This window comes from Leptidea sinapis, chromosome 14 (genome assembly GCF_905404315.1).
Source record: "Leptidea sinapis chromosome 14, ilLepSina1.1, whole genome shotgun sequence".
In the NCBI taxonomy this organism is placed as follows: Eukaryota; Metazoa; Arthropoda; class Insecta; order Lepidoptera; family Pieridae; genus Leptidea; species Leptidea sinapis.
In genome coordinates, this window is record NC_066278.1 from 13,257,205 (window position 1) to 13,271,887 (window position 14,683).

The 14,683-nt window shown below is 33.7% G+C and overlaps 1 protein-coding gene across 3 annotated transcripts; it reads right to left on the reverse strand.

The window, feature by feature from the left end:
* Nucleotides 1-493: 493 nt before the first annotated feature.
* On the reverse strand, nt 494-7,293 carry LOC126967988 (UDP-glycosyltransferase UGT5-like). Of its 3 annotated transcripts, XM_050812747.1 has the most exons (5): nt 7,102-7,288; nt 6,208-6,870; nt 5,587-5,815; nt 4,683-4,899; nt 494-958 (listed from the first exon to the last, which is right to left on the reverse strand). In XM_050812747.1, exons 2-5 carry the CDS (start codon nt 6,769-6,771, stop codon nt 670-672), a joined length of 1,299 nt encoding a protein of 432 aa, XP_050668704.1. In that variant the 5' UTR covers nt 6,772-6,870; nt 7,102-7,288; the 3' UTR covers nt 494-669. The 3 variants fall into 3 exon arrangements, with proteins under 3 accessions (XP_050668704.1, XP_050668702.1, XP_050668701.1); XM_050812745.1 differs by having other exon boundaries at nt 4,683-4,797; nt 6,208-7,293; XM_050812744.1 differs by having other exon boundaries at nt 6,208-7,288.
* Between the last annotated feature and the right edge of the window lie 7,390 nt (nt 7,294-14,683).

Here is a 14,683-nt window from a genome sequence, read left to right on the forward strand (position 1 = left end):
TTGCCAATTTCGCAGTCATCTGGGCGTCATAAATAGAGCACGGCAATATTTCAAGCCGGCCCACATTCTAGTGCTGTACAAAGCGCATGTTCGGCCACATTTGGAGTATCTCTGGTCTGGTGTGCCCCAGCTTAAACCATTTGACCACGTGAAATGTTTTCATACGATGACATTATACTACCGAGGTTAGCGCTGGCGTTTTGCAATAATTGCAGCCTCACAAATTACGCTTTTAATATCGAACAGTAATGTTATTTAATTTCTTTTAATCTATGTACGTTGAAAATACAAAACAGGTTTACTTTGTATGCAAATCACATGGATTCCATTATCAATACAGGTGCTATTAAATTGGTCTTATAGCGAAGTACTCACTTAATTTCATAAATTATTAAGAGATAATATGCACATGAATGAACAATTTTTTTTAATTTTTAAAATTAATTATTCAAGGACCAAGTATAGTAACAAATACAGTAATTGAAACAATTGATCTGGTTGGGGATATATTTTTTGGAAACCGCATTCTACATAAACACAAAACAGTGGGTTTACAACGTAAAATCTCTCAGATTATTAAAACAACTAAAAATATATAATACGAGTAGTAAAGTAATATAGTCTGCTATTCAGTTATCATAAGATATAAATTATAACATTTTTAAAACATTACTGGAATTTAGTTTTTATATTGCTATTAATAAGCCTTTTCATTTTCAAAATAATCCAATTTGACATAAATACAAGACAAAATATAATTGTTGACACAAACAAAACGATAAATACTAAGACATCTAACAGAAGATATTGATACAAGGGCATGTCTCTGGATGGTGAATGTAAGGGTGATTTATGTCCCCATCTAATAACTCTTTCTGTCCAATAAACAGCTGTGTGTAAAGGAGTGTTTTCCCGATCATGCCAAATTTGTGACACCTCCTTGGCCTTTTCTTGCATCCTAAAATATAAAATAAGTTATGTTAGATATGTTTTTTGTTATATAATTGAAGTGCATTGTGATATAAATCACGCACTATAAGAGTACTACACTCTCACTATCTTGATGTAAGAATTAAAGAAAGAAAAACATCTGCGAGAGCTTTGATTGAGAGCGACAATGCATGTAAAATTTTTAATAAAAAAAATACTCTAGTGGTACTCTCATTCCGAGAGGAGTCCTAGGGGATCTCCTGCCATTCACATCGACCCGCTGAATTCTATTATTTAAATATGAGATCAGAAGATCGAGCGGTATACCACAGTTTAAATTACTTTCACAGGTTAAGCGTAAAAATAATAAGAATAACATTAAGGTATTAAATACTCTGGGTATTCCGACATACATAGTCTTTAAATAAATAGTTTTCGAAACAGTCATTCCATACCAAAACTGTTTACGTTTTGGTTTTGACAAAAAACGGGCACCTATACAACTATGCGAATCTTAAACAAAAAAGCTTTCATGCATCAAAATATGCACTCAATTAATTAGAAACAATTGTTTACGTATTAAAAAGTACAGGCTAGTAAAATAAAATATTCCATATTTAAATATTTAAAAATATTCAATTCGATTCGAATGTATGCTCGCAGTTTATATTTAGATATTGTGCTATAAATAAACTACAAAGGGTTTATTGTTATTTTAATGCTGTTGATGCAAAATTCATTGAATTGGTTTTTCGTGGCAAATTTTATACCGTAATGAACAAGACCATTATCGCTGATGACTCTCCTTCAAAAAGGCTGTACTCAATGTTATGTGACGGAATGGTTTGGTGTCAGTCGTTCCACTGTTCAGAAGACCTGGACTAGGTTTCAAGAAACCGGTACTTTGAAAAGAAGGCCGAGATCATATTATATTTTGAGCCAAGGTTTACGAAATCGGAAGTCTACGTAAAAAGACATCAAAAACAGTCTTGAAAATGCTAGAAATCTGAGTCTTAGCGTATGGACTGTCAGAAGAAGATTTCTTTCTAGAAGTTGATGTATACGCTCGAAGACCAGCTAGACTTATCCTAAATTACTCCGTGGACAACGTATTGGTGGGTACCGTAGATTAAGATTTTCCCACAATTTTGCGATGTGGACAGATGCAGTATGTGGCAAAGGTTTATTTACTGATGAAGCCAGAATCTCAGGTTAGGAACGACGTCGTAAAGTGCTAAGAAGACCAGGAGAGCATTATGCAGGTATGTCTTGAAGAAATTACGCCGTGCGGAGCGAGCTCATGTTTTGGGTTTGCATAATTTCTGAATATCGTACAGAGTTAGTTAGCTACATCACTGAACTCCATAATTCCTCATGTACAACCAGCGTGACTATTACAGTAAGTGCTGCTGTGTTTATGGACGACAATGCTCGACCCTACCGAGCGGGCGACGTTAGACGCTTTTTTAAGAGAAGTTGGAACCACGGTTAATCTAAAGATTGGCCAGCAGGAAGTGAAAACCCTTGTCCAAAGCATGCTACGAAGAATAATTAAGTCTATTATTTCAGCCAGTGGAGGCCACACTCGATATTATTTTTTTATTGTATTGTTTGTTACTTTTAGTAAATAAAGGAGAAAGTCAATTATTGAAAACAACTTAGTTTTTTGTCAATTTCAAAAATTTCCTAAAAATCAAAATAAAATAAATTAAGATCGATTTAACTACCAAACAAAAGTACATTTTCATCAGTAAATAATATTTATTTTATTTTGTTGCACTGTGTTCTTACTAAACTGTCATTACTATTCGAGTACGAATAAATAAAAAATTGCCCGTTTTTTTTGCAAACGGGTTTATTTTGTTGCCTCGCAAAATTTATTATTTAAACATTCCATGCTAGATATGTCGTATGCCATCGGTGCGGTGGTCCGATGCCGCGACGCCTATCACTGGAAATAACCAATTTAAGTTTCTTTTTAATTACCCCAAAATAATTTCATACATCATAGTTTCTTAACACAATACCAAATAACATAAAGTATAATATTTTATGATAATATATCCAAGTTAACATCACACTGCGCCCATCACCCGAAGACTACACAGTAAAAAGAGTCGATTAGATGTTCTTATCATCGATTTGTTTATATGAAAGTCGTAATTAGCTAGGTACTGTACTAAAGCATCGTTCACTACCTACACGGTAGCTGGTACTCACATTAATACCAAAACTGTAGGTTCAAAACGAAAAACGAGAACACCGTGTCGTTACCAAAAAAACAATGGTTATGTTAAATTTACCTACTAATTTAATAATTCGGATGTCCTCGCTCTACGGTATAAAGTTTTCCTTATCGGCAGTCGGCACTTCGCAGACGTCAAGTGTTCCCGTAATGCCAGACGCGTAGCTCTGTGTATTCTTTACGAGATACCTATACCCACTATCTGTGGATATATAAAAATTTCGAGTTCCTCCGCTTTATACTGAAAAGCTTCGAATCTTTCGGGCGTCACTGTTATATTTTTAACCGACTTCAAAAACAGGAGGAGGTTCTCAATTCGTCGGTATGTTTTTTTTTATGTTTGTTACCTCAAAACATTCGACTGGGGGAACCGATTTTGATAATTCTTGTTTTATATGAAAGCTGGTGAATCCCGCATGGTCTTATTGTATGTTGGTTCAGGTCTGACAGTGGCATCCATGAGAAAACCATAAAAGTCTTAAACAAGTTTATACATACGTATAGCAAAGTGGATGATAAATTTACGAATAACTCAATATCGCACCATCTGATTTTGATAATTCTTTTTTTATTGGAAAGGATATACTTCAAAAATAGTTTGCTCAGAGTTTAGTTAGGTTCTGATTACGGAATCCATGGCAAAGTAACGATATTTAAGTCATCTAACATAAAATAGTTATGGCCAAGTAATTGTCGTAGTCGAATATGATGCTCAATGGGAGTTCCCGTAACGACTTACAGTAAGGGTGCGATCAGTGGCAGAATTTCTTACTGTCTGTAATCAAATTGCAAAGCGCTTACGTTCATTGCTGCATTGAAAAATTTTGTATATCTGCACATATATAGACAAATTGTTAGTTAGTGTACTTCAAATTCACTAAAAATGAAAATTAACAAAACACAACCGACTTCAAAAATAATATTCCAAAAGAATAGATAATATGCACTAAAAAGTAATTTATTAATACTATTTTTACACTAAAAAGTAATAATTGCGTATTTTTATAGAATATAATTAATAAATCTAATTCTAGTTACGATTATTGTAATTTTTGGAGTTTGTCATCCAAGATACGTTTGTAGTAGTACATACATAGTTATAGGTGAGATGTGCTTGAGTTGTGAGGAGAGCGAGAGGCGAGAGCGGGTCGCGGCGGAAGGACACCGATTCCAAAAATTACAATAGTTGTTACTAGAATTAGATTAATTAACTAGATAATATAAAAATAATCAAATTATTATTATACTTTTTAGTGCATATTATATCTATTGTTTCGGAATAGTGTTTTTGAAGTCGGTTGTTTTTGTGTTAAAAATTTTTTCAAAAACATGTTATTTTTTTATTATGAATCCATTCTTTAAGTTTGGAAATACTTAACTGTAGGTGTATAAAGCTTTCACGTATAATAGTCCAATAAATTATTACGTCAGTGAAACTTAAAATAGGTCAATAGTAATATTTGTTTTTAATATTGGTTGAAAAGTGTGAATTTGGATTATAACATACCCCTGGCTAAGTACATTCTCTATAGCTTTTTCTAAATCTTCTTCATCAAAGTCAGGTAAGGACAAAACTTCAGCAACACCTGCCTCTTTTGCTGCAACTGCATTCAGTCTTTGATCTGCAAAAATCGGTATAACGACCATTGGCTTGCCAGCAAAAATAGATTCTATCATACCCAAATTTCCACCGTGACATATAAACGCGTTTACTTTGTCGTGACCTGCAAATAAAAATGGCTTTTGTAAATCTTAAAGCAAGGTGAATCATAGGGTAATCATGGATTTTATAAGTATAGATCCTATTCATTGATTGCATAGAGTACATTATCATTGGAAAAGGGAACATACGAGCGAACGGGTCATCTGGTGTTAAGTGATCAGTGCTGCCTACGTTCTCTTACAACACGAGGCGAATCACAGGGGCGTTGCCGGCTCTAAGAATGATGTACACGCTTTTTTTGAAGGTACCTATGTCATATTGCTCCGGAAACACCGCAAAAGGAAACTCAATCCACAGCTTTGTAGTACATGGAAGAAAGTTCTTTGATAATCGCACTGTGGAGGACCGCCACACATCCAGTGTGGATGAAATCCTTATTTTTTGTGTTTCGTGCAAAGGTGATATTCGGGGGCAGGAATCAGGTGAAATAGCTCTTCGGAATAATCTGCGTTATAAATGCGGTAAAAGAAGCAGAATGAAGTGATGTCTCTACGCAACGCCAAGTCATCCAGCCGTTCACAGAGCATTAGGTCCCTGACAATTCCTATTTTCAAAATTCATTAGTAATTTTAGTTTTGTTTATTTGTAAAGTATTGTTTCTATACACTAAATTAAAATTTTTTTCAGAATTTTGAGTGTTTATATTTAAAACTCTTTGTACTGTATACTTAATATTATGGATACTTGCGTAACACATCTTTTTGTGGTATCCATTTGACTCTGAGGATATTATTTCCAATTATTGTTCCTTCTTCTGCACTTTCTGCATACTTCCAGATGATTCTTTGTTTCAGTTTGGAAAAAACATTAATAAGAATATTTTGTTTCTTCTTAGACAGTGATGTCGATTTTGTTTGTGCTCCTAGACTGAACACAATAACGCCATTAACTGATTCATTTATAAATTTTTCGATATGCTAAAATAACAGACAAAGATTATTCTTATTTGCTTTTTTCAATTCAAGGAGCGTGTATCAATGAAACCATAAATTGTATTTTTTTTAATTATACTCGTACGAACTCGTTCCAAACATTCCAAATTATTACCATATCTTTCTTTAAAAATAGGAATCAAATAAACGAAAATTTTAGAAAAAAAAATATTTGTTAAAATTTAAGTTAAATCGTTCAAGAACCAACATGAAAAGAAACGGCTATTTTACAACCTATAATAATAAGAAGACAAGCTGTTTTATGTTACAGCATTATTCCTTCTGTGCATAACGTTTGACGACTAGAAAAAGAACTTTTCTTTTACTTTTCATAAGATATACGTAAACATAATAAAGTAATAATATAATAAACTTACTTTTGGGAGTGTGTTGACAGTAGAATCAACATGTATTCCTCCTATTTCAATTAAACCAGGAACGAGAGGCCTAATCCCATTAAGAACATGATGGGAATTCAGAAGTATTAGATTAAAGTTATTCCGTTCTTTTGTTTTTCTACTGTAGTATTTTTCAATCATAGTTTTCTCCTGCTCTATCAATCTCTGCTGCATTGTGGTCATTAAAATGTATACAATTGTATTCTCCAAGCGTTGTATAAACGTCATTTTACTCGTAAATGAAGAAACCTTAACGGGAACAAATGAAGGATTACTCTCCGCACCCATTATCTCATTTGTCCAGGGTAATATGGTACTTGCACAAATTCCAATAACAGGAGCTGTTACATTATGAACCTCCAATAATTTCAGCACACAATTACCAATGAAATGCCCCGTTATCACAACATCGTATTCGTTTTTAATAAGAGCCGTAAATGGTGTATATCTCAAAAGCTTTTCGCAGATATCAAGTACAATTCCTGCCATATTTTCAAATTGATTCACTTGGTCGAGCACGCTACTCACAAATGGTACTCTCATTATTCCAACTGGCTGTTCATATCTTCTGATATCAAAAACTTCTACACGTAAATTTGAAAGATTTTGTAGATTAACTTCATGATAATTAGTAAGCTTATTCTGTAACGGGAAAAATGTAGCAACGGTAACATTATGTCCCCTCTTCGCGAGTGCTATCATAAGAGGGTCATATGATAATTGATGACTAAGAATTGAATTTGTAAAAAGTCCAAGAATGCGTGCTGAATATACAGCTTGCAAAAAATAAAATAATAGAAGCAAATTTAATTTACGAAACATGATGATTTTATGAACAAGAATGAAAATAAAGTAAACTCTGCAGCAGTATACCTTTATAATACATAAAAAAACTAAATCACTTTTCTTTTTCCAGATTGGAGCATGAGTATATAATATACTTGTATGATTGCGTCAATAAAGTTAGAATTCTGAACAGAGTATCGCGGCGATGAGCGGATGGTATAACAGAATATTAAAATGTGTTCAAGACAACAACTGAACCAAAACTAAACGAACTAATGAGTCATAAGACTGCTAATACGTTAATGAGTACTAAGACGTTATAAATTTAAAATTATAATTTAACTAATTTAAAATTTTAAATAAGTAGGATAATTCTGGTGTTTTAATAAATAATTACATGTAATGTAGTTTCCTTCATATGATATTTAAGGTATAATAGTAGGCAGCTAAGAAGAGAATATTGCTTCACATCTGATGTATATATGATCTATAATATAACATTAATTTAAAAATCACAATTTTATTGCTTTCGTATTATAAATCAGTATAACCCTCACTACTTTAGGATGTATCTCATAGGCGGAGACCCTGTGAGGTATCGACATTCTAGAATGTTCTATGGGAATTTTAATGGGTCGGGCAAGACATTCTGGACTCACTAGAAGGAAATTTCTTCAATAAACATCAAGAAGAAAGGAAGAAGGAAGATCTCTTAAGGAAGAAATACTGGGTGGAAATTAGTGAGCACCCAAATTGAATAACCACGTATTTTCCCCGCAGGTACCGCCGTCGTAGGGTTTAGTTAACCCTACGTATTCATTAAAAGTCATACCGGTTTCGAGCTCCTAACTTTGGTGCTCTATAATGGGAAGACGATCTGAAATCCACAAAAAAAACACTTAACTTTTACCGTTCCCCAGATATATGAACCTACCAACACCACGGGTACATATGGACCAACGACGAAATCCACACAACGACCTTATTAAATTTCTTGTTACTATTTTCTTTTATTTTCCTATACGGAAGTTCTATTTTCCTTTTAAGTTATAATAGACTAAATGTCCGTTAAATTCTGTAAAAATTAGAACAAAGAAAATCGGATGTTGGCACACAAAAGGTAACACAAAATGAGTGGGTGTGGTCTTCTATATCGGCCGCTGGCGTGATAGTGAAATGCGCAGAATTTTTTTTCCAAGGTTTATCCAATATTTGGTAAGTTGCTTTTTTGTAATGCATCTAGACTATATGCCCAAATGGTTGTTAAACTGATGTGGCAGTAGGCCAGGCACATAGTTCGATGGACAGTGGGGCAGAAAAGTTCTCGGATGGAGACCACATACCGGAAGACACAGTGTTAGTAAGCCACAAAATGGGCCGACGATCTATTCAAGATCGCTGGAATACGTTGAATAAGGGCAGCGTAGGAACGATCGTCGTTGAGATCTTAAGGGAAGGCCTTTGTCTAGTAGACAGTAGACGTCTTCCGTCTCATGATAATGAACCAATTTTTGTTAGTAACTACAACACTAGCATTTGAAGAATTGTACAGCGTTCTTTCCCAAATCAAAACGTGTTTTAGGCGAAGATCTAGATAATTTGACACCTTCTTTTATCGGTGACAATTATAACAGAGTATGTTAAGAGATTTTTGGACCCACTGGCGATCAGAATAGGTATCCCGACTCCAACAGCGTCCAAACCTGCCCTGGTTGGAATCTAAATCTGAGATAGACCTTGGACAGCTGGTGCTGATTAAAAATTTCTGACTGTCGCCTGGAGATTGGCAGTTGGGATGTTTTGAGAGAATTATAGGAAAAGACGGGCTCATCCGAGCTTACAATGTCTCTACAGGTACTGGAATAAAGCAGCGTGAAATCTCCAAATTGTGTCACTTGATTATAACAAGGTTAAATGACTGTCCTTGTCTATTCATTTTTAATATGAAGTTTATGTAGCTTCCGATGCATGGCGCTGAACATATTTAAATGGTATAAACGCGTTAAGGTTGGTTTTTTCCACTAACAGAATATAAAGACGATAGTAGCGAGTCCTTTCATATATTTTTTTTATTTTCAGGCCTTTTGACGTATGAATTTTTTTATTTGTGAAAGAGAAAAGATAATATACAGGTAAAATGTGAAGAGAAGAAATAGAGGTAAAAAAATTTGATTGATGTTTGACTAGCTCGTGTAGACGAGCTCGGATGAGCTCCAAAACAAATTGAGGCAATCTAAATAATAAGTTAAGAGAAATGTTAATTGTAATACCTTGCAGGAGGACTGGTGCATGTGTTACATTGATACGTAAGCTTGCAATCCTCCGGATACTGAGGGCTTACGTTTTCGAATTCATATGTACATTTATGTTACGCTTTATAAGGTCAAAGCAACGGTCTTGTGATTCCCCTAGTGTTACGAGAGAGAATGATCTCTGGCTATCACATACCATCAGGTGACCCGCATGCTCACGTTTTCCTCTTCGATAAAAAAAACATGGTAGTTATAGAAGCAAGGAAATTTTTTAATTTATTTTATTAGTACCTGGTACAACAATAAAGGCTTTTTAATTTTATTTATAGTTAGATGATTAGAAGTTATAGAAGCAACGTAGATTTCACACTGCATACATACAATATCGATCCTACAAAAGCGATAACCTTTTCACAGTCTTACCTCAACTCATGCCCGTAAATCAAACTTCCGAAGCACTTTTGGGAGTTGTACGGAATTATACGTAAGCCTCAAACCTGAACTTGGAGTGGGTGAATATGTAATCATATTAAGATAAACCTTTCCCGCTTAACATAATACACAAGCTATGAAGCACTTCCTCTTTCAAGTTTAATTTCGCGGTAAATAGGTTTGAAACATAATTTATATATTATCTCGTCTGTGACGAAACCCTTTGTTTCTGCTTACCGAATAAAATGCTATGGTTTCAAGGTACACTGCTATATTTGTATTTTTATTAAATCGAATCGAATTATTTTTATTATTCAATAAATTTTAAGTTTTGATGTTTGTCTAACTTACGTGTTTCGAACCGAAGAAAAAGTCGCAATAAAGTTGTTAAAGCGCGGTTTTTTTGTAGAAAAATTTCATTCAATCACATTTAATTGGTCAACTAATTAATTTCACAGAGAGTTCTATGGATTTATACGACATGTTTAATTGACTAGGGATCCTTTATCAAAAATGTAAAGTTTTACCTCGAGGCTATCCGTAACAAATTCATCCGTAAAAAAAAACAAAAGTAAGCTGTTTTGTATATTTTATGAAAACAATATGTCTCAAGAGCTTAATAAAAGTCATTGTAGTATGAATTTGTCAGAAACACACACAAGGGAATACAAAGTTTAAATATAAAGTTTTCGAATCATCCTTCTGGGAAATAAATTATTTGATCGAAATCGCTATTATCAATGATAATATGATGTTTTGAGACAGTGATTATATGAAATTATAAAATACACATTATTGACATACAGATGACTGTTAATATAATTTTATTAATTACCATAAATACCACTAAAGTTATAATTATTAATTATATGGTAACTTTAGTCTTTATCCTCCAGTCCTATGATTTTTTTTTATATTTAAGCTAAACATTGTCCTGTGACCAGACATTTTCAGAGACATTAGTTTGAATGAAACAAGTAATTGAATCATATTATTCCCAATCGTCTATTAAAAGGTTGTCCTAAATGTCTGATCGGAGTTGTATATACGTATACTAAATTGTACAAATAACATTTAAACATTCATTCAAAATTAACAAACTTACTTTAAAGCAGTAATGTTCAAAGTTTATAATGTATACGCTCATAAGAAGTTCGTTGACCATAGTCAATGAACTCCAACATCAACATCAAAATGTTAAATTGATTGTGCATTGTTTTGATTGAGTTGTGATAATGCTCGGTTCACATTCATTCCCGTTTAGCATTCCAGTCCAGCGCTACTGGAAAAGTTAACCTGCACTGGAATGTATCATTCCAGTTGGCTGGATTAACGGTCTATTTTTCATTCCAGCTCGCCCATTCCAGTGCCACAGGAATAGTGTTAACGTCCAATCTAGTGCTTGGTTATACGTTGAATAGTGAACAGGCATTCTGTTTTTTTTATTTCTATAGGTAATTGTTTACAGTGAAGTTAACTGAAAACCGAACTCTTCATTTTGTTTATTTGTACAGAGAACTATTGTATTTTTTATTGTTTTGTTTCAAATGTGAAATGTTAAGTATGAGTAAATTGTAATAAAGAAAATTTATTACCTTGCTTACTTATGCCCATTTTATTTCTTTACAAACTCGGATATAATTTGTGATATAGATGATTTTGGCAACAGATGACTGAGGCTTCTTTAAACATTTCCAGTAGCGGAAAAGTCAAAAAGAAATCTCTTAATGATGTGTCGCTACGTAGAGTAGGTGTTGTTTAAAATTTAAATAACAATTCCTCAAAATTTTCTGCCCTCATTCTCATTATTATATTCTATATTCAAAGGCAGCATCTGATCAGCTATTGCAAAAGCCTCTTTTTTCATTTCTTTCGTTTATAGAATATCTCACTCAAGTCTTTTCTTTTTAGTTCTTTTTCTACAACTTCAGTTACTTTATCTAACAGTAATAATAGAACAGTTAAAAAACAATTTTTAAACGTCTTTCATGAAAGCATTATCACTATTGTACTATCAATCTTACACAACCTTACACGAATGACTGGAATAATGTGGACAATAGTCCAGGAGTGGCCTGGATCAACTCGTTGGATTACTGGACTGGAGTAATGTGAACTGAGCATAAAGAACATAATTTAAAGACGAGTATAAAATCGTGCACGTAGACAGCGACATATAAAGTGGTGTACCTACATTTATAATTTCGTTCACAGAACCGAGTAATGTTCTCATTGTTTGAACACCTGTTCGATGACTCATTCCCGCCTGTCTTATGACTGTATTTGTCGAGCTGTGTTTAAGGCATTTATTAAGGTCAAATTTCTATACGATTTCTTATTTTCTTTCTATTTAATTTTTTCTTCTAAGTTTTTCTAGTATTTTTCGTTTTTGTCTTAAACTACTTTGTCACATACTTGTTGTACTGTTAATAGTATTCCTTTTAATTGGCGTATCTATTCTGTATTATTTTTAATATACTCTTTTCATTTTGTTAGCTGTAAGGAATCATAAATAAAAAAAAAATGACTTTGTATAACGAAAATGCACTCTAGTTATAACCGTTTTTCTTTAAATTAATATAAATAGCAGTTCTAAAAAATATGGTGTATGTTATAATACGTCGGATAGTTCTTATACTTTTTATTTTTTCATTTTGTACCTAAATAATAAAAAAATGACCTCGGAATATGTAGCTTGTAATAGGTATTTCGAATTCACATAGAACCTCCATGGATTGAGATTTTACAGTAAACTTTTTTTCATATGGTACCTATGTAGTTCTTCTCTTAAGAAATGTGCAACATTCGATTATCGACTTTGAGTTGCTTTTTTTTTCAATTTAGACGAGAAAGATGGATACATCGAGATTGGAGTGATTTTTAATACGAGTTCCGACGCAGAACTAACGCGACAGAAACAGACAATACACACAATAATGAATAAAAATGAATTGAAACACATGATGGAAGCCGATCCGAGCCAAATTATCCCGGAGTTAGTGGCATGGCTTAACGTTACCTTACCAAAAATATTGACTCATTTGCGTCAAATAAATGAAATAAAAAAATATTAAAAGTGTTGCGGCATCCAAGAGAAAAGCTTACCAATATAAAGGTAATTGTTACTGTTTGGTGGTCTCATCATGGTATTATTCACTATAGCTTTCTCTGATCTGGTCAAGCAATAACCGCAGATGTCTACTGTGCCGAACTTCGAACAATGATAGCAAAACTAGCAGTGAAACAGCGCCGACTCATGAATCTGTCTTAATAATTATAGCTCCATGATAACGCGAGACCTCATACAGCACGAGAAACCGATTTAATTCTACAGGAACTGCAATTAGCCACCATTCGTCATCCTCCGTATCCTCGCCAGACCTTGCTCGAACGAAGTATTTCAGCATAATTTTTGTTTCCAAAAATGCCATTCCAAAGAAAGAAACTTATATCGGATGCTTGTCAAATTATAATAATGACAAAAAAACTCTTATTAAAAAAACAATTATTATTAACCAGTAACTTTTTTCACCTAAAACTACAACTCGTACTCTCGGGTCACTTGAAAACAACCAGTGGACGAGAATTAAAATTGGTTTCGAAGCAGGGCGTCATAAAAAGGGCAAATAGGCTGTAATACTTCAATCTGGCCCACATTCTAGCGCTCTAGAAAGCGCAGGTCCGGTAACAAATGAATTGCTGTCATCTCTGGCCTGGAGCACCCCAGTATTAGCTTGAACCATTTGACCGCCTGCAAAGCAGACAGCTCGAATTGTCGGAGACCCAGAGCTATGTGAACGGCTGGATCACTTGGCGTTGCGTCGACACATTCATCATGTGTCTTATGCCGCATCATAGGGAATTTTTTGATCGGCTCTTTGTCCTATCTCATTTTCTGCCGCAAAATTACATATACCTTACCTTCGCACGACTCATCACAAATTTGGATATCACCCCCACCGTCTGGATATGTAGCGTGCCGTACCTCCACAGATTGGTTTTCAAGGATTTTTTTTTCACATACAACCAAGCTGTGGAATGAGCTTCCTTGTGCGGTGTTTCCAGTACGATACAACATAGGTACCTTTAAAATAAGCGCGTAATTAGAAGTGTTTGAAGAGAATGTGGGCGGCGGTGATCAAGTAACTCTTTTTCATAAAAAACCTAGTTTTATATTTTTGAAATCTACGTAAAGATCTCTATATTTTTTTATTTATAAGATAACACCAATATTACTACTACTCTTATACATAGTAGTTAAATAATTCTATAAAAGTTAAAATAATATAAAAGATTTTTTCCATCATAGATAAAACCAATCAAGTGCGAGTTTGATTTTCAAACAAAGTCTCCCATACAAGATATAACTTTCCTAAAAAAACTGACAGCGTGTGAGCTACATATATTCACGACGATCGGCAAGGTAGGTAAGGTGCTAAAGCGTTACGAACAAAACTCATATTAGATAGGATTTGAATAAAAATATATGCCTTCCATACAAATTTCTCGCCCTAGAACGAAAATAAATTACCGAAATTATATTATAGCAAAATATTCAAAGTAAATATTTTCCTACGATTCGTATAAAACCACATCAAAGATAAAATCAGTTTTCCCAGTTACCGCAAACTTGCTCTTCTCGTAAAACATCAAAATATCTCAAAGTTGCAAACTTGCCCCCATTTAAATTTATATTATTATGACGTACAGAATACTGAAATTCTCGTAACGTTTTCAGTGTTTGACAGCAATAATTATTAACCATTGAGAATGACCAGCATTATTTGGAGCTTGTGCCACTTACAAAATATATTCTTGTATCTCGATAAATGTTGGCATAAAATAAAGCATGATAATACTCTTTTCAGTCACAAAACTATTTTTGTGATTGGAATCCCAGATTCAGTTCTTTTTTCTTTTAAATAATTTTGGGTTAGGTTAGGTTAAGGTAAGGCTTATAAGACGGTAGTTTGCATTAATTTGAC

Bases quoted from the DNA above. Each gene is read 5' to 3' on its own strand.
- LOC126967988 (XM_050812744.1), bottom strand. From the start codon at position 7,050: ATGTTTCGTAAATTAAATTTGCTTCTATTATTTTATTTTTTGCAAGCT. The intron at 5,816-6,207 runs GTAAGTTTATTA...CTGTTATTTTAG, and splicing joins CTGTCAACACACTCCCAAAA to CATATCGAAAAATTTATAAA. The intron at 4,900-5,586 runs GCAAGTATCCAT...TTTTATTTGCAG, and splicing joins ACCACAAAAAGATGTGTTAC to GTCACGACAAAGTAAACGCG.